A 24,667-nucleotide genomic window follows, 5' to 3' on the forward strand; every position below is an offset into this window, starting at 1 on the left:
GAGTCACCTGTCACAGGGTACCCAGTTCTGAGCTACCTGGGTTGCCACAGTATTTGTTTGACTACTCCAGCTAAGTTTCTGGTCAAGGATGGCCTTTGAGGTGTTGATAATGAGGGACTTTGCAGTGGTGATACTTCTTGTCAAAGATAGCCATTTATAAGGTGATTATTGCTAGGCACTTGTGTAATCAGGGTGTTACTTGCTGCTTATCCTTTGCCTGAGTGCTGTTGTTAATGATGAAATAGTCACCACATGGATGAGTGATACTCAAACAACACTTGAGAAGCTCTTGCTACATGCTGCTCAGTCTGCTTCATTTTCTCAGGATTCAAATGTTATTGAATCAATGACCAGTCTTTCACTATCAACATCTATAAATGTTTGTACTTCTGATGCGGAACATCATTGATAATATGGTTGGATCCAGGGTACTTTCCTTGAGGATGTTCTATGTTCTATTATTTTTGACTTGCTCCTGTGACACACACTTCTAATTTCCTGATGTATGCTAGGCCCAACGTTACAATTACTGCTTGGTAGCCTATAAGTAACTTCCGCCAATGTCTTTTGGTCTTTTCTCATTCTTAGTTTGACCCAAATTGATTCTGGTTCTACATCATGATCTGTCAAGCTAAGACCATTTCTTACCACTGTACTGATTTAATCCTTCTTTATTGATAGCGCTACATCACCCACATTCCCTGTTTGCCTGCTCTTATTAAATGTTGAATATTCAGTTCCCAGTCTTATATCATAATGGTAAATAGAAAGGACCTGTTTACCTTCACAGATGGGTCAAAAACCAGATGGTATGGATTGAAAATAATTGGTCGAAGGATAGAGAGGGATGATGAAACTTCTTTCACCCAGAAGGTGGTGAGGGTCTGGAATTTGCTGACTAAATGGCTGATAGAGGTAGAAACCCTAATTTCATTTGAACAGAACTTAGGTATGTCCTTGAAGCGCAGTGAACTGCAGGGCAATAGACCTAGTGTTAAAAGGTGGGATTAGGTTAGTTCTTCTTGACCAGCAGTCTCAAAATGTCAAATAACCTCCTTCTTAGTTGTAACTTTTTTATGTTTCCTTGATGTCATATCAATGGAGTTGCTACCACTCCCTAGGGAAGCCAGTCCACAGCTCTAGTAACGTGTTGGGGGAGAAATTGTTGTGAAACCCTGAAGTTCATTTGGATGCAGTCTGCAGCCATGATGGCACTTGTTAAAGTACAGATTGGAATTGAAACATTCAGAAGGTTGCTGCTTGTGCTGCTGTGAAAGCTCATTTTGTTCCAGCAGTGTGTTTATGGAGTTACCCATCACTTTCAAACTTTAAAAGGTAGATAACAGCTCATCAGAAATCCATGTGCCAAGACGGTGCTTGACTCCTCCATACTCCTTAACATTGAACATAGGCTTTTTGTCAGACTTGTTAATTTACCAAATGTTTCACTGTCTATTGACAGCTTTATTTTAGATTGCCCATCAAGATCCTCATCTGAATCATTTGCAGCAGAACGTTTGCAAGCTCGCCTCCTGGAGAGTTTGCATTTGTGGTATCCTTGCCCTTGTCCTGGCATGTCACTCACGTCCGGTGTCTCACCATGTAAAGATCCTACTGCTTTGTTGTGCTTTAAATTGCATTGTCAGCAACTGAGCTGATAGTTCTCTGTATCAATTTTCACGACAGCATGCTTTCTTTTTTTGCCAGCACAAGCTAGCCAGGTTTTAAGCCTTTGTAAACTGAATTGAAAATAAGGTTGTGCAATGATGTAGGGTAAAGTAAGAGGTGCATACTAACACCATCTGCAGCTTTCAAAACACGAGAGTATGGTTTATGAGGAGTTGGGATGTGAAAAAGGGGTTTAAATATCATTCAGCCACACCACTGCTTGGATATTGGCACAGATGACATGGTAATGGCTAGTACCACCTCATCCATGGGTACACTTGGTCCCTTCCAGTTAGTTGATCTTTCATCTTGGTGCATTGTACTTTTCCTTTCTGTACATTTTCTACAAAAAGCAAAATGAAAGCCTGCATTTTTTCTCCAGAGATTTTACTGATTTTTGGCTAAATCACATTTGTCATTCTCCCCAACACCATCATTGCTCTGAGTCAATCATCTTCAAGATAGAGATTATTTGACACTGGTTATTTGCTTTCATCTGAATGACCTGTTCAAGTATCATCCTTGTCCTTTTCATTTGGTTTTGTAGATTTTCAAACATATATTTTGGGGTGTAAGTTATTTAGCTCCCTGAAAGTGGTGACACAAGTGGTTAGGGTGGTAAAGGAAAAGTATGGCATGCTTACCTTCATCAGTTGGGGCATTGGATATAAAAATTGGAAAGTCATGTTGCAGCTGTATAAAACTTAAGTTAGGCCACATTTGGAGTATTGTGTGCAGTTCTGGTTGCCACACTTCAGAAAGTTAGTGGAGGCTTTGGAGAGGGTGCAGAAGAGATTCACCAGGATGTTGCCTGGATTAGAATATTAGCTGTAAGGAAAGGTTGGACAAAGTTGGATTGTTTTCTCTGAAGCGTTGGAGACTGAGGGGCAACCTGATTGAAGTACATACAATTATGAGAGGCATAGACAGGTGGATAATCAGAGTCTTTTTCCCAGAATGGTAATGTTAAATACTGGAAGGCATAACTTTAAGGTGAGAGGGAGAAAATTTAAAGGAGATTTACTGGCAAATTTTTTTTTAATGCAGAGAATGGTGGGTGCCTGGAACACATTACTAGGGGAGGTGGTGGAAGCAGATATGACGGCATCATTTAAAAGGCATTTAAACAGACTCATGAACAGGCAGGAAATAGAGGGAGACACAAGAGAGACTGCAGAGGCTGGGATCTGAAGCACAAAATAAACTGATGGAGGAACACACCAGGTCGAAAAGCATCTGTGGAAATAGGGGGATACAGACCATGTGGTATTAGTTGAGATGGGAATCATGGTCCTGCAGAAGGGCTTATTCTTGCACTGTACTGTTCTATGTTCTATATCTAGATATGATAAAAATTTAACATGCAATATTTTGTTGAAATTTAGTTAGCTTCCACTTTTCCTTCTAAACAGGTTGTATCATAACATTACAGTATTTGTTGGTTGCCTTTCTAAAAGCCATTATTCTCCTAGGATTTGTTTGAACATTGCAATGGTTTGATTGTGTGCAATTCTTGCAATGCTAATAAATAGAACTAAGTTGCTTAGATGAAAGTCAATTATAACAGCATTTTTTTTGTGAAACAATTTTTTAAATGAGGAATCTACTATATCTAACCACGAACTAGAGAGAAAACCTCTTTCCAATGTAATTGATCTGTGTTACTTTATTGTATTATAAGTCACAACAATGAGAAATAAATGATATAATTAATACTTTGATAAGATAATTATTTCAATCCTTTATGCGCTGTGCCCTGTTTGATAATAGAACTAACATGTTATAGTATTTAGTCCTTGTGCAACATTTTCGTGTATACTGTCGCATGTTAGCAGAACGTCCAGTATACAGAAAAACTGTAGGTTAAATGTAGGGTAAATGTATTTTTTTGTCAAAAGGAAGAAATTGCTGTGCAAATTATATTGTGATATTGTTAAGGCTGCTAATTTAAAAACAATATTTTGCAAGTATTAACAGATGTTAGGAATTAAAATATTTAATATATGCATGTGTCTTATTAAAGTGAAGAGTGTTCAGTGTTTAGCAAAATCAGCAAGGACTTGTGTCAGCAGCAATATGAATGGTTCAATCACAATATTGGCTGTGGACAATATTAATGGCACTATAACAGAGAAACGGTAGTTACTGTTTACACACAACAGTCTAAATAATAGGAATCAGTGCAATGAGTATGCAGACAGAAATTTACTGAAGAATGATGTGCGTGTTCTGCTCTTTTAACTGTATCATGTTGCTAAAATTGCTTTGGCCAATAATTTCAGAACTATTGCACTAATAGACACAAAATGAAATATAAACAACCCACATACTTAATTACTGGAGGGGAGGTTGGTGGGTGTGGATAGTGGTGGGAGAATGATGTTTTTCTTCTCATATGTAATAGAAGTAGTACTGAGTATTGATCCTATCATCAAGATACTAATCCCCTGTAAGATGACTGTGATAACAAAGACCGAGGTACAGAAGTGCTGAGCCTTTTACTGTCTTGCAAATATTGGCAGTGAGGTAGCTTCTTAATATTAAGCTTCATGGATAATAATTAGGGTGTCCTTCACACAGGATGTCCAATATGTCTGGGCAAATTAGATTGCCTAGCTTAATTAAGAATGGCACAGTCACTGCCTTGTTTCTGTGTCAGTATTACACTACTGATTCATAGCAATTATACTTGAAGTGTCAACCTTGTAAGATGCTCCAATCCATTTACCATTGCTGATTTTGTTTACCAATGCCATTGAACTTTCTGCGTCCATCATAAACACTGTACTTACCTACGGTAGTAATGTGACCAGCAAATGCCAATGTTGACCTTTGTAGCCTAACCTAGCTATTTATTTTAGGTTGTGAAGTTTCTCCAACTCTGCTGTTATCACCTCTGCCCTTAGCTAATCAAATAGTTTACCTTGAGGGAAACATTTATCTTGTACTTTCATTATTACCATTTTTGTAGCAGTAAAGAGAGATATTTTATGTCTGGGGACGGCTGTAACACTGAAACTAGGTATTGATCTGGTATATTTGGTAATTTCTTTTTACCTTGCCATCAATATCAAGAATCCTTCAGTATCTGTCTGTACCATGGTTGACCCCGCAAATAGCTCTTTATATTCCCATTGGGTTCATTTGATATTAGCATATCCTATGATTAAAAATTTAATTAAAGCTCTATTATTACTTGTCAGCAGTGGAATTAAAAAGGTTTGTTGAATTCCTGACTATTATTAAATGATTGGGCTTTTAAACATCCAAAGGATACTGTTTCCTTTTTCATGTTTCATTTTTTAACTTAAACCCGCTTTAAAATGGTGCTATTACATACAGTAGATTGAGCTGATGCTTTGCATATATTTGTGATTTGAAATGGCAAAACAAATTTCAATAAGACAGCAGAAGAGTCAGGTTGTCAGTTTTATATTTCATGCATTGGCAATGGACTTTCAAGTGTATCTGCCCAGACAGGATTTGAGTACTTTGCATGTTCTGTAGAAGACAACTACTACTCACTGCCTCACAGTATGCACTGGTGCATGACAGTTGCCCTTCACCAATGCCTTTTTACTTGTGCTTGCCCTTTGACCTCTTCCTGCAAAGGCATTCACAGGCTAAGATGTTTGTGAATGACTGGCATCAGACAGCAGCATGCTTGTCACGATTTGATTGTCAAAAGTAGTTTAGCATGAGACACCATCAGGACTAAAAAATTTTTGTGTATTATTCCATAGATTTAGCATCCAACACTGTCAGCAATGTAATCAAATAATAGATTTTTAATAAAATGGCCCTCTTCATCTTTTTCCATCATGCAGGGCAACTTTTGATACATTTATTTGGCCATTGAGTTTAGTGAGAAATCCAAATTTAGTTTCTGAAGACTAAAGCCCTTGTTATTGTTCCCTGTGTTTCAAATTCTACTCAACTTCATTAGGATTTGAGCCGTTTGTTTAGTTAAATTTTTGATCTTGACTGCAAGGCATGATTGCTTTCATCAGGCGCAGCAAATTACAAAACCATGCGTTAGTCTTGAATTGTTATAATGTTGATCAAAGAGCACATTTCCAAATAAATGTTTTCCAATCTAACAGGATACATTGTAGAAGATAGTTGGCATTTGAATCTGTTAACTCACAAGGAAGCGTTAATTTTCAATTGGTAGTGTCGGTTATCTAATCCTGATATTTGAACTGTGATAATTTTTATCTTACCTTTTTTAAATATAGTCTTTACCATTTACACCATTCATGTGCACCATAGGCAGCCGTCTGTATTGGGTAGTTGTTGTTACTGTAGAGATCAAGTACAGACAAAATGTTTAGAATGCAAAAAGTCCACTGGCAATTTTTAACACATTTTTTCGCTCTGCTACGTTGGTCCTTTTTGAGTTAGTTCAGATGAGGATTTCCATGATCTTCCATGTAAAATAAAGAGTTTTATTTGTGTCGTGCCTTTCATGACCTCAGCATATCTCAAAATGCTTTACAGTTAATTAAGTACTTCTTAAGTGTAGTCACAGTTGCAGGCAATATACCAGTTAATACATGTGCAGTGGCTCCCTCAAACAGTATTATGTTCGTAATTAGATAATATGTTTTCAGTATTGGATGAGAGACAAGTATTTTCCAGGATGCCAGGGATGACTTCATTGCTTTTCCTTGAAGTAATGTCATGGGATATTTTGTGTCACTCAAGAGAGCAGAAAAAGTGTTAATTTAATTTCTCATTTAAAAGTCTACACCATCAGCATTCCAGCTCTTATTTCTTTTCCTGAGTATAATCCCTGATTTTTGTTTTGCTGTAATCTCTGAAGTTGGACTTGAACCTACAACCTTTCCAATTTGGAATCAAAGTTGACAAGTGCAGTAAGATAATCCCATTAAAGCCAACTTTGATGGCACATTTGGTTGTTCAGTTCTTAGAATGCACGCATGAAGTCAGATGTGGAGAAATCTGAATTTGTGAGCACAAAGAATCACTGAAAAAAATAAATTAACAAGCACCTGGTAAATGTAAAACATTGTGAACTTAGTGAAGAATTTTACAGAAAAAAAATCAATAAGACTGTGATACTGATTTGAACAAATTGAGGATTCCTATTCCTCACTGTTGGAGGAATGGCAATATTAGTTGTACAGTTGCTTCCTCCCTTCCCAGTACTAATAATACCATTCACTTAGCCACAAAGATGATAAGTGGTGGGTATTGCGATTTCATAAATATATTAAAGAAAATTTTCAATTTTTAAACAGGACTTTCACAGCTTTCTCTGGTAAATGGGAATGAATTTAAAATAAAATGTAAATTTTGCAGAATTGCATACCATCAAAGCTAGCTTCAAAATTCAAATGTTAAATTAAAATGTTGCTAATTGTCATCCTGAGACTTAAATATTTGGGGAAGAAATTTTCCATCTTTTCAGCAAGACTGTTTTAAAAAAAAGTGCTAGCAAATTGGTAGTTCATGTTACACCCCAACAGATTTTTCATTTCCATTGCAGTTGGGATTTGAACCACTAAGGATTAAGTTACTGTGGTAAGTGCTCCCACAAGACCATTTATGCTCAATCAGGGTTCATCTGCTCAATAGAGGTTCTGGCCTGTAATGAAGTTAGATGTTTTGAAAAGCTTCGCCATCCCAAAAGTACCAAGATTCCGTCTTTAAGACAAGTTGGAATAGTGAAGAATACTATTCATCCCAAGATTTGTTAAAACAGAATAAAATTGTACGGCTATACCCACCAGAATAATTTGTTAAAATGTGAAGTAAGATGAATGTTATTTTGTAACTTCAAAATGCAATGATTTTGGATCCATACTTAAGACAAGAAATTTGAAAAGCTTAAAAATAACCTCAGAAAATAGCTATCGCTTTAGGTAGCCTAAAAATACCAACAATGTAAAGCATTCTGCATTTTTATCTCCATTACCTCTGAATGTTGATTGAGTTATTTTATCTTGGTGATCGGTTGTTCTTTATGAATCCCATGCATGAGATCACATGCACTATCCAGGACAAGGATGTCCTCTTAATTGGTAATTGGCTTATTATCTTCACGTACTGAGATACAGTAAAAATCTTTGTTTTGCATGCCATCCAGACGGATCATTTCCAAACATAAGTACATCGAGGTAGTATGAAAAGGAAAAGCAATAAAAGAATGCTGAATATCGTGTTACAGTTACAGAGAAAGTGCAGTGCAGGTAGACAAATATGGTGCAAGGGCCACGATGAGGTAGATTGAGAGATCAAGAGTTCATCTTTATTGTACAAGAGGTCCGTTCAAAGATCTTAAAACATCGGGATAAAAGCAGAATCTACATCCTGGAACTTTTTACCAACAGCACAGTGGAAGGTTGGCAACAGTTCAAGATGCCACTCACTGCCAATTTCTCGAGGGCAATTAAAGATGGTCAATAAATATTGGCCTTGCCAGCGACACCAAGATCCTGAAAATGAATATAATAAGAGTATTAGCAGGTTCTTCAGCTGGTGATGTGAGAACTATAGATGACTGGCCAAGCTCAATCATATCTTATTTCAAAGTCTTCTCATAGCAGAAGTGAACTTGGCTAATTTATCCTTTCCTCAGAAGGTGCTGAGGTTAATTGTGGCCTTGTGAACAGCTGAAAAATTTTAACTCAACATAAGCAAGTCATTGCATCGGGGAGCTTCTCAGATGGCTGCCATAATTTCTTAAGATGCCTTACAAAGGCAACTTCTGTGAAGAAGAAAGGTCACCAACCTCAAGTATTAACTTGTATTTTGACTCCCTTCAGCTCCTGCATCCAACCCCATTGAAAGCTGTTTGACTCACTGAGATTTTCCAGCCATTTCTGATTTTAATGCAGCAACTGTTTAACCTTGCATATTAATATCTGTTGTTATGATCTTTTGTATCAATACATTAGGCATGGAATCAAAAGAAATCAAGATTTTCTGTAATAGATGGAAAAGAATTTTGTATTGTAAATTTTGTATCAAAAACTTAACTTTTCTCTGGTATTAGGTTAATGACTTCTGTTGTAAATTTATAAGATTAATCTGGGCTTGAAGTTTTCACCACCCCATCATTTTTTGTCAAAAATGACATTTCCCATTTGAAAAGATTTTTAAAATTTATTTGATATAATTGAGTGGCTTTCTTGAGCAATACTCAACCCAGTTTGACTAGACTGGTAGCCATTTTATTCCAACAGCTTCGTAGTCATTATTAATGATTTTTTTTGGTCCTGATTTAAATATCTGACGAGGACTACTATTTAGAAGATTTGCATTGCCACTACAAAGGCTGGCTCTCATTGCCTCTGGATCTGGAGTTTGAATCACTTATGCACCAACTGTCTAATGCTTTTCAACACTGATATTCTCTTAAAGTTGTACTTCTCTTGGTGGTTTTGCCATGGGGAGGTTGCCACTGTTTGAAGCACATGCTCCATTCAATGAAACTTAAATGAAAAACTAGCAAAAGTACAAGATACAATAGTTTATCATTTCTTGGACGCTGAATTGAATAATTTTACTGTTATGTTTAAGACATTTAATATTTTATCAAAATCAGACAGTGTGGTGTCATAAAGGTTTAGTAAAGAAGCTTGTAACTTATTTATCAAGCTATTTCTGTTTCTGTTTGATCACGTTGGCAGTTGTGCACTCTGTCAGACAAGTAGCACTTTGTATGGACAGCATGAGACAGGAGCATGGGGATGTAGTGTGCTAATAGATACACTCACATAATCTTCTGCAGAATTCTCTGACAGGTATTTTCTTTTGTTCTTTGTCTCTACCCATGATCTGCCATAGATCTGTGACATCTTTTGTTGGAGATCAAACAAGCTAGTGACACCTGATTACATTGTACAGGTTGTTTACAGTTGCATTCTCAAGGACCCCTAGACAAGATGGAATAGTTCACCTGAAGTAATTAAATTTGCACCTGGGATACCAGTTCTGACAAGAATGCAGGGGATTTTGGGTAACCATCCCCTTAAGCAGCTTTTACCAGGTACAAAAGGATAGAAGCTTGTAGATTGGTAAGCAGTGTTATTACTATCTGCCACTCAGACTTGACAGTTGCTCAACAAAGCCAAGTACAATAGACTATCAATATGAAAGACATGGCGCCAGGCCTTTAGTCCAATAGCCAAAGGGCACCAAAGTGCTTGGACAAACATTGGATTGGTGCCTAACTAAATTCTATTTGTTTCCATGAATTTGATTTTCTGAAAGCATCACAGTAATGCCAAAATGTTGTTACATCTATCAATGTGGGTCCTGTGATGACTTGTGGCTCCACAGTGCTAAGAGCTGACCTGTCCCAATTGACAGTCATGCTGTATTACATGGGTTGGATTAAGTAATTATTTCTAGCCCACTGACTACAAGTAAGATTAATAGATTTTGAAAGGACTTTAATGGAAATCTGACCCATCTGGCTCTAGCATTATTCCTTATTTACCACACTCTCATCTTGCTCACCTTTGGGCTATAGCATAGTGTAATTTATGTTTGTTTTGCCATCTGAGAGGTTAAAGGTCAGTTTTAATGAGCTAGGTAAGGTTCTGCTTAAGATTGAAATACATACTGCATTGAGGTCAATCTGTAAATGTTGCTGGCAAACCTCATATTTCAGTAAAGAAAACTTTGGGTGTTGGGTAGGGGAAGATAGTAAACTGAATTTATTTTTAATGAATAAAATTAGTTTTAGCAGATTAATCCATAGAGATTTCAATGTTTTGTATTACTTTTGCCTTCTACATTGTGTCAACTTGTTCTTTGTTGTGATTTGCAAGAAAAGTAAAAATTTAGCAGTTTATTATTTGGTTCCCAAAATGTATTTTTTCAATGATAATTTGCTCTTCAGCCAGGTTTATATGTAGTAACGTTCTCACAAAGCAATAGTTTGTTCGGTTGGAAAAAAACCCAATTCACATGCTAGTTCTTCTGACATAAGTTGTGTTGCTCTTGGTCATACATTGGTTGTTATTTAACTTTATTAAAGTTCTGGTTGAGTAAATATTCTTTTGGAAAATGCTAGTTTGGGATTCAAACTACATAAGTTTTTGTAAAAACTGCATTCCCTTATGTAGTTTATTTGTGATTGTCAAAGAATGAGTTGCTGAGGTAATAATGGTAAATAAGAGTTTTTTTATCATGATTTTTTATCACATCTAGGTGTGTAGTGATCATTTTGAAAATCTTTATATGCAAACCAGTAATTGTAAATGTTAAGTAAAAATAAACTTGTACATGTTTGACCAAATTTCCTGATTATGGCCAGGGAAAGTAGTCAACATTATGAATTTATTGAATTATGATTTATCCCTGGAGATGCATATTGGTAGCCACAAAAGAGTGTGTGATTCTCTGCTGCAGTCTTTGAAACCTCCAAAGTATATTTAACAATATTCAAAGTAAAAATAGTATTTGAATGCATGTTGTTATCTTTGGAAACATTATATTTAACAATATAAGATTTTTGGAGAAAAATCTGCTTTTGAAGATATCCAAGTTGTAAGTCCTGTTTTTCACAATGTTACTGTTAAAGGGAGGTCAGTTTCTTGAGGAGAAGTTGGGAGAATGAGTGAGTCTGCAAAAAAAAATTATTGAAACAAAACAGTTTCTTGTAAGGCTGTGGCTGAGAAATTATAAAGCAGTGAGTTAAAATGTGCTGCAATACTAAACTGCCATCTTTACTTTGGATGCCCTTATTCCTTTTATTCAGATCATCTTTTTTGAGAACATGCATTCATTTTGCCAGTCCTTTTAAACTTGTGGCCCGGATACAAGGCGGGCCAGCCAACAAAGAAAATAATTGTGTATTAGTAATATATATGCATAAACATTTCTTATAGGGGTCATTGTGTAAGCTGCTACATAACTAGTTGCAGGAGTTGAAACATTGGATGATGAGATATAAACAGTCAGAGAAAAAATGTTGAAGACTGTGCTTTAAATAGGAACAGATGAATTTGGTTGAGAGAAAAATGAGCACAGATGGTGTTGAAAGGTGGCAGAATTAATTGCTTTAGAGACTGCTTGTATACTCCTTATAAACTATACCTTTTTCCTTTTAATGATTAAGTTATACATAAGTTATACTTATGTCTATATTTTCATGTTGCTTCATTTTTTTCCAATTAGATGCAGGGAAAATCGTTAAGAATTCTTTAAAACTTTTATATTTAAACATTTTAAGTGACTAGTATTATAGCAACAGTAGTGGCATTTATGTGAAAGACTTAACAGTAGATTTGTGTACAAACCTCTTACCGTTTGAGGTGACTGAAATATCATAATGACATACTAGCCTTTCCAGATTTATTTAACTAATACTGCTACACAATTCTGTATCCATTACATTGTGGCTTAAGGCATTTAAAATGAAGCAGCAGTAAGCTATTTAGCTCTTGTGAGCAGCTTCACAATTCAATAAGGCCATGTTGAACCTTCTACTTCAACAAATACCTTTCTGCACTATCCCCATATCCCTTCATTCTCTGTGTACTCTATTTAATGTCAGAGAATTTCAAAGTTTTGTTATCATTTGATTGAACACATTTTCCTTGTTTCAAACCTAAATTGCAGAGCCCTGATATTCTGAGTCTGATCATAGTTCTAGACTCACAAGCATAGCATGTCCTCTTAGCTTCTACCCTGTCAGGTTTCTTACTTTTCTATCTTTCAATGTGACCACTTCGCATCCTTTGAAGCTCTAAGGAATGTAAGTGTACTCATTTGCCACTCTTTGTATGATCCCCTCATCTTAGAAATTAGTCAAGTAATCTTTTTGGTTTATCTCTAAGTCTAAGACAAGTATATCCTTACTTGGGTAAGGATGCTTATGTTCTACAGTAATCCAAATAAGGTCTCACTAAACCCCTGTATAATTGCACTAAGTTCTTTCTCCATATATTCCAATCCCTTTGTAATAAAAGCTAAGATACAAATTGTTTTCTCGTTAACTTGTTCTACCTGTATATAAGGGTTCCCTCAACGAATTAAAAACAAAATTCCCATCCACAATGGGATTGCTCAAGCGACATCAAAATTTTAGTAGTTTTTTTTTCCTACGGGTCCAAATTGGGTAGGGCACTGCTGAAAGCCATCCACATATAAAGTAATTGCATTTGTCAGTGAGTAAATATACCTTCATTCTGCCACCATGGACTGGATTCAAGCTAGATGCCTGTTATTGAACAAAGGTATGGTATCCTTTTGCACAATTTGGACCCTTGATTTGGCTTATTGAACATATATTTTAAAAAATTATGTTTAAATAAATCTCATGGCCTGGTGGACAATCTCTTTTGTTCTGATCTTATTTGCATCCATTCTTCCACTCCCCACTAACATATCAACAGATGTTTTGACCTTTTAAGTATTTTTCCCTAAACTGCTTTGTCATCTCTATGCGTATTTTCAAAAACCTTCTCAAAAACTTTCTTATTATTTGTAATACTTTTAAGTTATAATGGGATAATTAAGTTACTATGAAGATGTGGTCATTGCTCAGGGATCTCTTGCAGGATGTTAGGGATAAATTTGTCCCGGTGAATCAGAGAAGGAATGGCAGGGTGAAGGAACCATGGGTGACAAGAGAGGTGGAACAACTAGTTAGGAGGAAGAAGGTAGCATACATAAGGTGTAGGCAGCAAGGATCAGATAGGGCTCATGAGGAATATAGGGTAGCAAGGAAGAAACTTAAGGGACTGAGGAGAGCAAGAAGGGGAAATGAAAAGGCCTTGGTGAGTAGGGTTAAGGGAAATCCCAAGGCTTTTTTCACATGTGAAGAGCAGAAGGATGATGAGAGTAAAGGTAGGACCGATTAGAGACAAAGGTGGGAAGATGTGCCTGGAAGCTGTGGAAGTGGGTGAGGTCCTCAATGAATACTTCTCTTCAGTGTTTACCAAGGAGAGGGGCCTTGATGACGCTGAGGACAATGTTGGTACGGTTAACGTTCCGGAGCATGTAGGTTTCAAGAGGGAGGATGCGTTGGGGCTGTTAGAAAATATTAGGCAGATGAGTCCCCGGGGCCTGACGGAATATTCCCCAGGCTGCTCCGTGAGGCGAGGGAGGAGATTGCTGAACCGTTGGCTAGGATCTTTGAGTCCTCATTGTCCACGGGAGTGGTACTGGAGGATTGGAGAGTGACAAATGTTGTCCCCTTATTCAAAAAAGGTAGTAGGGATAGTCCAGGGAATTATAGACCAGTGAGCCTTACGTCTGTGGTGGGCAAGCTGTTGGAAAGGATTCTTAGAGATAGGATCTATGGGCATTTAGAGAATCATGGACTGATTAGGGACGACAGCCAGCATGGCTTTATGAAGGGAAGATCATGTCTCACAAGCCTGATAGTGTTCTTTGAGGAGGTGACCAGGCAGATTGATGAGGGTAGTGCAGTAGATGTGGTCTACATGGATTTTAGTAAGGCATTTGACAAGGTTCCACATGGTAGGCTTCTTCAGAAGGTGAGAGGGCATGGGATCCAGGGAGGCTTGGCTGTAGAAAGCAGAGTTGTGGTGGAGGGAGTGCATTCAGATTGGAGGGCTGTGACTAGCGGTGTCCCACAAGGATTGGTTCTGGGACCTCTACTTTTTGTGATTTTTACTAATGACTCGGATGAGGGGGTAGAAGGGTGGGTTGGCAAGTTTGCAGATGACACAAAGGTCGCTAGTGTTGTGGATAGTGTGGAGGACTGTCGAAGATTGCAGAGGGACATTGATAGGATGCAGAGCTGGGCTGAGAAGTGGCAGATGGAGTTCAATCCGGAGAAGTGTGAGGTGGCACGCTTTGGAAGGACTAACTCCAAGGCGGAGTATGAAGTTAATGGCAGTATTCTGGGTAGTGTGGAGGAGCAGAGGGATCCGGGGGTTCATATCCACAGATTCCTGAAAGTTGCCTCACAGGTAGATAGGGTGGTTAATAAAGCTCATGGGATGTAGGATCGAGTTTAAGAGCCGCGGGGTAATGATGCAGCTGTACAAAACTCTGGTTAGATCACACTTGGAGTACTGTGTCCAGTTCTGGTCGCCTCATTATAGGAAGGATGTGGAAGCATTGGAGAGGATGCAGAGGAGATTTACCAGGATGCTGCCTGGTTTAGAGAGTATGGATTATGAGGAGAGACTAAGTGAGCTAGGGTTTTACTCTTTGGAGAGAAGGAGGATGAGAGGAGACATGATAGAGGTATACAAAATATTAAAAGGAGTAGATAGTGTAGACAGCCTGCACCTCTTTTCCGGGGCACCAATGCTCAATACAAGAGGGCATGGCTTTAAAGTGATGGGTGGGAAGTTCAGGGGGATATCAGAGGGAGGTTTTTTACTCAGGGAGTGGTTGGGGCATGGAATACGCTGCCTGGGGTGGTGGTGGAGGCAGGTACATTGGTCAAATTCAAGAGATAGGCATATGGAGGAATTTAAAGTAGAGGGATATGTGAGAGGAAGGGGTTAGATAGTCTTAGGTGAGGTTTAAAGGTTGGCACAACATGGTGGGCTGAAGGGCCTGTATTGTGCTGTACTGTTCTGTGATTCTATAATGGAATAGAAGGAGGGCATTTGGCTCATTGCTTTATGATGGATTCCAGGGCAGCAGTCCCATCATTCCCATTACCTCTTTCCCTTTTTCCATGTACACCTGCAATTTCTACTCTCCCACAAGTCCATCAACTTCCCTTTGACTCTTATTAACAATGGGCAATTAATTTACCAGGAGGCCATTGGGAACTGGGTGAAAACGGGAGCCCGTGGAAGAGAAACAACCAGTCACAGAGAGAATGTTCAAGCACTACAAAGACACCACCTAAGGACAGGATTGAATGCCAGCCTCTGGAGCTGTGAGGCAGCAGCATTAACTGTTGAGCCACTGTGCCGCCCACCTTGTTTGCTCACCTATAATTTTATTCTGAAAGCTCATTGCCTTTGCAGCTTTATTAAATACCCTTGGACATCTATCATGCTAAAGCAATATATTTGTAAGTATCTTTGTAGTGATTACTTTGTTTCTTGGATCATGAGGATGCTAAACTTCTGTTTTGTGCTGTTCCAAAGATTTTCATAGTGTTGTTTTAATAAATATTAGGAATCTTAAAGTAAAGTAAAATCTTATTCATTAATATAATAGTAACAAATATGGATTATTGTTATCAAGTAATTATATACAAGCCCCAGGGAACAGTTAAATTGGTGGTAGAAGACAATCTCGAGTTAAAGGGGGTTTAAGTGTGTCACTAGAGGGCACTGGAACATCATGGTGCAGGACAAGGCCCAGTCTCCTGCTTTCCAATTTTCTGAGCTGATTGAGTCCTTGACGTAAGGTATTTTGTTTTATTATTGAGGGCATGGTGTAATGTATTCATCTCCATTCAAGGCTGCCATTAAATGCCCAGAACATGCCCTTCTCACAGTTATGCCCTGTTAACTATACTGATTTGGTATAATAATTAGCTGGATTTAACACTAACTGTGGTAGCAACTGACACCTAAAATTTTCCCATTGTTTTGAGTACGTGACAAGAGTGTACATTCTGTGAAATAAATTAAGGAGGTCAGAAACCTGCTCTCTTTATCTACAGCGCTATTTTCTGCATCATTGTTTTAAAAGGAATATATTAACTTTCTTCTGTATTTGTGTTATGATTCTACTGCTCAGTCTGCATAGGCTGTTGTTCGCATTCAAAGACAGTGTTAATCTTTCATCGTTGACAATGCTTTGGAAGGTAAGAATTAACCTGAAATATAACACCTGTTTTATTTTGCTTCTCTCCAATCTGTATATGAGAACTAATTCCAGTGATCCAATTACTGAAAAAGCAACAATCCTCTCATAGCCAAAAATACTCCACAGTTAGTTCAAATAGTACGATTAACAATTTAAGGGTCAACTCACCCTCATTTATTTGTCTATATCTACCTTTCCATAACTAACTTGGAAAGATTAAATAATTTAGTTCTATTGTATGACAACATGCTTTGGTGTTAAGCAGCTTATTGTCTATCACTGTTCCTCTGAGCCACAGCATTCCATATAATTGTTTTTTATACTTTTATCAAAGAAAATAATTTTAAAATTTGTTTAACAAATTAGATGTATTATGCCAGTCAGAGATTTATAATGTAATAACACTTAGAGGCTGCACTGTTGTACATACATGACAGCTACTGGGCGGTTGCTAAAATTTCATGCTTGAACTCCTAATGAATCCACATTCTAGCTGCCAAAATGAGCACAGAAAGTTGTTCTTAAAACTATGGTTCTGTCCTTGTTGATGTCTTGAATGGTCATGTGGCATAGGGAGCTTGTTTCCAAATTTTATACGGTACTATTTATACGGAAACATTTGCAGTGCATTAATATCTTTTATGAAGCAAAATCTGGTCTTGGGTTACACAACTTATTATTGGTGTCTGATAGCAAAAACCATTTAATGATATTTAAACCTATATAAATGGTTCAATTAACTCACTCTCCCTTTTTAAACTTGTTCTTGTAAGTGGCTGCCTTTGACTTTGATGTTTATAAATTACTTAGCACGGTTAACAATACTTGTCTGTGGTAGCCTTGTCAGAGTCTTTAACCTGATACTAGCAAAGTTAGTCATTTATTTAGGTGCTATTAAAAACAGATTAGTAAGCATGTAGCTTGATAATGTACATTGATAACATAATTCTCTTTTGTACAGTAATAATGGCCTGGACCTTGCTGATGAATACCAGAAGTTTCAAGTGGAACTTCCCAGATTTATCCATTTAAATGGAGATAAATTTGGGATTTCCTTGCATATGTTGTCGAACTTGGAATTCTCAAACTTACTGACAGATTTGGAATGCCCAATTTGATACTTCACGAAGCTTAATCTTGCTGAGATTCCTGAGCAGTTACATTGGGGAATTATTTGTTGGCCCTTACGCCAGATTAGACCTGGTGTAGGATCCACCTGTCTATTAGTTTTAATTAAGATTATGGGGCAGTGGATAAAGGGGAGGCAAGATTTTTAAATTATTTTTGTTTAGTTTAATACTTTTAACTAAAGTGCTTTTGGGTGTTTTTAGCTAATTTTATTTTTTTTTAATTTAAAAAAAACTATGTGCACCATTTTAATTGTTTTAAATGCCAGAGACATACAGTGATATTCATAACCCCCTATCTGTTTTGACAACTGGCAAAGACAAATGACAGACTTTGCCAGTGGATAAAGCATTCTTGGGTGAACTCCTTTACCGTTCTGTTGAAGACTCCACCACCACTCGGGCACCACTCTCACCACACTGCTCGAGTCCAGGAGGCTTTGGGCCAGCTAGATAGACCCTCTTCATTGGCACAAGGTAAACACAGAGAACACAGGCAGTGATAATGACCCTTTGCCAGTAAGATCTAGCCGGTCATTTCTGGTACATTTTCAAAATTTAGTTGCTGTACAATAATGGCAAAGTTAAGTGTTCTAAAATGTACATAATTTATGGAATCATAACTCATGATATCTTAAAAAAAAAGAAAAAATATCAAATTCTAAGCAACTGCAGGCATACCTTGTTATACACATGATAGTACCATTGCTCAGATGTTTTTCAAATACGGAAACAATCTGTATATGCTTACAATATTTAGGACATTTGCTAAGAATTTGTGTAAAAATGAATATCATTTAATTTGGGCAATGTTGAATGTGTTTTGGAAGCATTCTCTTTTCTCATTATTTCAATAAAGTATAAACTTTGAAATTGAAATTTCAGGTGCTGTATGAATAATTAGATAAATGAAATTTCCCTGCCCACTGTACATATGGAAATTTAACACATCCTTGTGCTTTTCCATTTTTTTTGAAATGAGAAATTGGCTTGGTGTTTTGAGGTTAGTCATTTTCCTAGTACAGGAAATGCCCCTGCTTCCAACATTTACAGAAGGCACAAGGCTTCTGTTAACAAAAGGAGTGCACCTGCTAAAAGAGGATGCACAAATGTGAAGGGAACTTGAAAATAGATTATGCTGTCAAGACACTTAAGATGATACCATAGCTTTATTGATAGTGTCTGTTGGGGTGAGGCTCAGGGGCATAATACCAGCAAAAAGAGGTCTCGTAAAAATTATCTATCATTTTAACTTCCTATTATCATTACTTAAAGTGTTAAATCATGTGTGACAAATCTAACGCTGAACTGTGCAAGTAGACTGTCGATACTATTTCATTAGCATGTAGCAAGGTAAATGAATGATCTCTTAAATTAACATGATTTGCAGATATTTAATATAAAATGGTATACCTGAGAATCAGGAACTTACAAGACAAAACATTTTTGATACAAAAACAAAATTAGTTTTAATGTAAATGAACTTTTATCCTCCTTGGGCTAGATAAATTTAATTCGCATATGCATTACAGCTTTTGTGTGGGAACCAGAAACTGAAGCTTTTGATAAATGGGAAGGGGCAAAGGCATTTGACTTGGAACACAAAACCTATTTAATAGCAGTACAGGAAAGAATATAAAGCGTTGTTTTCTTAGGTTACTGTTTTTCTGTTATTTGATTGAGCGCTGCAATGATGACCAGCATGACCTGACTGCACTTACTTCCTTGGGCTGAATGTCTCTATAGATTGTAACTCAGAAGTTGTCAGCTTTGAGGATCTGTGCAGGCCCCAGGCTGTGCTATGTGGACAGATTTGTTCAGGTGTGAATTATCACTCTGACGGACATTAAACGCATTGCAAGAATCCTTTTTCTACCTTTCATAACACATATTCATTGCAGTGTTTGTGCATGAGATACATATTAACTTCATTGGACTATTTTGGGCTGTGGTGAATACTCAAGTACAACTTGTTCCCAATGCTATTGACCTCCTGTGGATGATTTGCAGTGCATCTTTAACTCTACAGCAGAACAAGGCACAATTTTTTTTGGAAAAAGATTAGTTTTGTGCTGCGCTTCAAGTTAAGATGGCCTAAAGGCACGTCAGATATCTTATCGAATGCCTTACCAAGGAAGGGTAGCCTTATCAGTAGATTCCTAAAGACAGAACGCTGAGTTCTACTGATGTGAATCTTCTGTATTTTATTTTTCTAAGAATCAGTCTAGCAGCTCAAAACTGGATATCAGCAGTACCACTAGCTCTGGTTGACTTAAAGTATTTGAAAGTTATTCCAGGAACAGAACCAAGCATATCTAAAATTGAGGTGCAAACCTTCACACAGGACCACTTGCATGTTTAACACAAAAGCAGCATGCAATAGGGAAAGCTGTATGATCAAAGCTCTGTTGAGCCACCACATCCAGTTGTGAATGGTGGTTAACACTAACAATAGGAGGAAACTCCAAAAACATGCTCATGCTTCAACAATAGTAGAGCCCCGCATATGAGTGGCAAAGACTAGGCCAGCATTTGCAGCTGAGTGACAGATCCATATTGGCTTCCTTCTGACATACTGACTAGCATAGAAGACAGAAACCAATTTAGTTCACTCCACGTAATATCAAGAAATCCAGAAGAGCAAAGACAACATCATGGCTGTAGTGTGGAAGATTTATGCTGTATCATTCTAATACACTTCTAACTCAGCTGTATAAGTGCAGTTACAATGCTGGCGTCTGCCAGACGATACGGAAAGATGTCCTATTATGTGCTATTAACAAAAATCAGGATAAATACAATCTGGCTAAATTGCCAAGCAGTATACTCCATCATCAGTAAACTGATGGAAGATATATCAACAGTACTATAAAACTATACTTGCTGCCAATAACGTTTTGAATGCTGCCCAGTTTGTGTCTCCCCAGTACTGTTCAACTCTGGATTGTGTTATACCCTTGGGCCAAAGAACTGAGTTCCAGAGCCCTTGACATCAAGGCAGCATACATTGAATATGCCATCAAACAGCCTTGGTAAAATTGAAGTCAATGGGAATTGACACAAAATCACTCCACTGGTTAGAGTCGTACTTCATAAGAAGGAAGCTGGCCAGCCTGAGAATATCTTTGCAGGAATTTCTCAGGGCACTATCCTTGGCCCAAACACCTTCACTTATGTTATCAGTGGCATTCATTCTTCATGAAGTAAGCAGTGGGGATACACTGGTGGTGCAACGCTGATGTTCTTCTTTCATTCTCAATTCCTCAGAAAATGAAGCAATCCACAATTTATACAATATTCAGGCAAGATCTGATTGTGGCATCAAAATTACTTGCCACTTAAATGCAATTGCCATTTACCATATGAGAGATTCCAACCATTTACGTCTGGCATTCAACAGCATTGCTATTACCAAGTCTTCGACACACTGGGATAGCTATGTGGTTGGGAGATACCAGTGGCCAGAAACTTAGCTGGATCTATGACGGGAGTGGCATGACTACAAGAGCAAGTCAGAGGCTATCTATCCTATGGCAATGACTCTTGAGCTGACTTCCAAAAGCCTTATCACCATCTTCAAGGTAAAACTGTGATGCAAACTTACCTGAATAAATTTAACTCAGACAACACCCAAAGCTTAACGCTATCTGGGACAAGGTAGCCTGCTTGATTGATGCCCCTTCTATCAGCCTAAAAGCTCACTCTTTCCAGCACCAGTACTCTGAGGTTGCAAGTGTGTACCGTGTAAAACAGTTGCAAAAAATTACTAACCAGGGCCTCTTCGACAGCACCCCTTAAATTTGTAAACTCTACCATGAAGAAGAATAAAGGCAGGAAGGCCACCTATAGGTTTTCTGCCAAATCGCACACTATCCAGACTTGGGAATATCTTGCCGTTCCTCCATGATTGCTGGAACTAAATTATGGATGCTCTTCCTTCACAAGAAGAACTTCAGTCCAAGAGGTAGCTCAAAACCACTCTCTCAAGGGCAGGTAGGAATGGGCAATATACATTCTTGGCAGTGACACCCCCAATTTATAACTGAATAATAAAATATGTCTGCACAGAATTAGCTGAAAAATTAGATAGTTTTATATTTCAAAGACAAAATAAAAATGTTACTTTTGGTGAATTAATTTTAAAACCAATTTCTGATTCTAAATCCAGTTTAAAATATTTACAGAGCTGTTCTCTGAACTTAAGCACTGCTAAATTTGCTGTACTCCTTCCCAGGATAGGAAAATATGTGTTGGTCTCTGAAGCTGTGAATGACTACTTACTTATTCAGTCGCCCATCTGGTATAGCTTGACTTAACTTTTTTTTGTGGAATTTGCGAGTGGCTTGATGTATTTGACATCTGCATGACAGCTTCCTTGTATTTGAAAGGTGCTGTATGCTGCAATAACCCTGCTGTGTATATTTGTCTATGCATCAAGCTGAGGAGCAGCACTTAGCCATAAATGACAATCAAATGTGAGCAAGTACTAAAACTCAAGTGCATTTTTTTGTTGTTATTTTGGTATAGGTTGGATTTTTGACATGGACAGGGACGTGTGTCATAATTTCTATGTTTCCATGGCCTCCATAATTTTTTTTGTACTCATAAGCTGTATGGAATGATGAAAGCTGTAGAACTACAACATAGTGGAATTATTTATTTGCACTTCAACATTTTATTATAAATTTTAACTGCATTTGTAATGAAACCACAATTATTTAGTTATCCTATGAGTAGGAAAGAATTACCAATTAAATACCTGTTCAACCAGGTGTAGCAGTGCATTGCAACTCAGACCGGAATGGCACAACTTTACGCTTTCATTTTGGCCACACACTTGATCTACCATGTTTCTTTGAAAGTGTAAAGTCTCAAATGGAGTGCAGTACCTTCCACAAAAGAACTAGAGTGCCAGTTGTTCTGACTGTATTTGGCAACTCTGAGCATACAGCTAAGGTGAGATGATGGTTGAAACTTGAGGCAATGGTAAGTCATGCAAGAAGTAATACACAGTCATGAGGAAACCAAATAAGGACCTTTTTTTAAAAAAAAAAGTGCTAATTGTACAACAATTGATTTGATGTTACTTGCACAAAATTCTCCCATGCATGTGAGGTCCTCAAGAACACCAATGCTAAAACTTTAATCTTTATATTCTATTTAGCCACAGGATTTACTTGCATTTGGAAAAGCATGGACTTATTAGGGATAGAAAACATGACTTTGTGTGGGGGAAGGCCTGTTTCACAAACTTGATTGAGTTGTTTGAGGAAGTGACAAAGATGATTAATAAAGGCAGGACAGTGAATACTGTCTACATGGACTTTAATATAGCATTTGACAAGGTCTCTCATGGTAGGCTGGTCCAGAAGGTTAAGTCACATGCGATCCACGGTAAGTTGGTAAATTGGACCCAAACCTGACTTGGTCATGTAAGGTAGTGGCAGAGGGGTGTTTTTCTGACTTTCATCACTGGTCAGTGACCTCGTCGGTCTCATTGGGTATAAAAGTGAGTATAAAAGTTGGGAAGTCATGCTGCAGCTGCATAAAACTGGTTAGGACACCAAAGATGTGGAAGCTTTGGTGAGCGTGCAGAGGAGGTTCATCAGGATGTTGTCTGGACTGGAGTGCATTAACTATAAGGAGAATTTGGACAAATTTGGATTGTTTTTTCTGGAGTATCAGAGGCTGAGGGTGACCTGATAGAAGTATATAAAATTATGAGAGGCATAGATAGGGTAGAAATCTTTTTCTCAGGGTAGAAATGTCAAGTACTAGAAGGCATAGGTTTAAGGTGAGAGGGAGAAAGTTTAAAGGAGAATTGCGAGGCAAGTGTTTTTACTCAGAGAGTGGTAGGTGCCTGGAACACGCTGCCAGGGAAGGTGGAAGAAGCAAATACAATGGCAATATTTAAGGGGCATTTAGACAGACACATGAATAGGCAGGGAGTGGAGGGATATGGATCATGTGCAGGCAGATGGGATTAGTTTAGATTGACATAATGGTCAGCCCAGTCATCTTGGGCTAAAGGACCTGTTCCTGTGCTGTACCTTTCTGTTCTATGTTCTAAGCTGGAGGGCTGAGGCCTGCTTGAGCATTGGTTAAAAGATTCCATCTTACCTAGCCCATTGTCAGGGAATCCAAAGTTTTCATCTTCCTCCAAGTAGGTGCCTTCTTTAAATGACCTATAGATTTGCCCTTATCCCATCTCAGAGGAAGGATGGGATCCCCTTTTTGCTAAAAGTTCACCCCCAGCATTTGAATACAATTAACAGAGTATTTTAGTAATTGAGTTCTATTTTAAGAGGTATAAAAAAGTCAGTTTCTTTATTGTGAATTACATGGTTAAAATTTTGCACAGCACATTTGTGTGTTGTTGTATATTTTAAACCTGTTCCATTTGCTGTGAAACTTTGATTTTGAGGGATTGAAATCTTTCACTGGGGATGAATCAGAGAAAGTTGTGGTTTTAGCCACAGAAAAAGCTTTTATAACATTTGTTATTACATGTGTAAACTCTCATCAGTTGGTGTGCATGCCAAAATGATACTATATTTATTTCCTTGTATTTCATTGTTGCTTACAATGTTCATATGTCAGAAATTCCATGTAGGGTTCACTGCGCTGCAAAAAAAAAACAAATTAGTAGAAACCTTTACTTATATGGCTGTGATAAATGGTTATGCATCTGTCATGGAGCTGAATGGTGAGCACCATCTCTTCACCACTCAGTGTAAATTCCAGGCCAATATTTATATGAATTAAGCTAATATTAGATTTTCAGTAGAACCTCTACATCCATTGTTGATTCTGTGCTTTTCATTTAGACTAAATGCAATCTTACCTCTTGCCTATTTATCCTTGTATTCAGTACATCTCCAAAACTTTTATAGCAGGATTATTAACATATGCCTTACTCTGTTGTCCATGTAAGGATTATAAATTTTTTTATGTCCATGCTGGTTGGAGGGAAACTAGCTAGCTTAATCCCATTTCCCAGATCTTGGTGCATATCTCTGTAGGTTACAGTGCCAAGTGCCATTGAAGTATTGCGAGTCTTCTGTTACTACCACTCGTTTTTTTTGGTAGTTAAGATCCAGACCTCTCACCACTCCAGATGATTTTTTCCCCCCTTTTAA

General features: G+C 37.7%; 1 protein-coding gene across 3 annotated transcripts in view; it reads left to right on the forward strand.

Annotated features, from left to right (window-relative positions):
- Nucleotides 1-24,667, forward strand: part of fto (FTO alpha-ketoglutarate dependent dioxygenase) — a 282,289-nt gene that overhangs the window by 19,185 nt on the left and 238,437 nt on the right. The window contains exon 1 of one of the 3 annotated variants that reach the window (XM_052028262.1): nt 16,357-16,399. The exons of the other annotated variants lie outside the window; for them this stretch is intronic. Within the exon in view, the coding sequence (XP_051884222.1) occupies nt 16,388-16,399 (12 nt within the window). The 5' untranslated portion in view covers nt 16,357-16,387. Of the gene's footprint in view, nt 1-16,356; nt 16,400-24,667 lie in introns of those variants that run through there. 3 annotated transcript variants of the gene reach the window in all.

Source organism: Pristis pectinata, chromosome 13, assembly GCF_009764475.1.
Source record: "Pristis pectinata isolate sPriPec2 chromosome 13, sPriPec2.1.pri, whole genome shotgun sequence".
Classification (NCBI taxonomy): Eukaryota; Metazoa; Chordata; class Chondrichthyes; order Rhinopristiformes; family Pristidae; genus Pristis; species Pristis pectinata.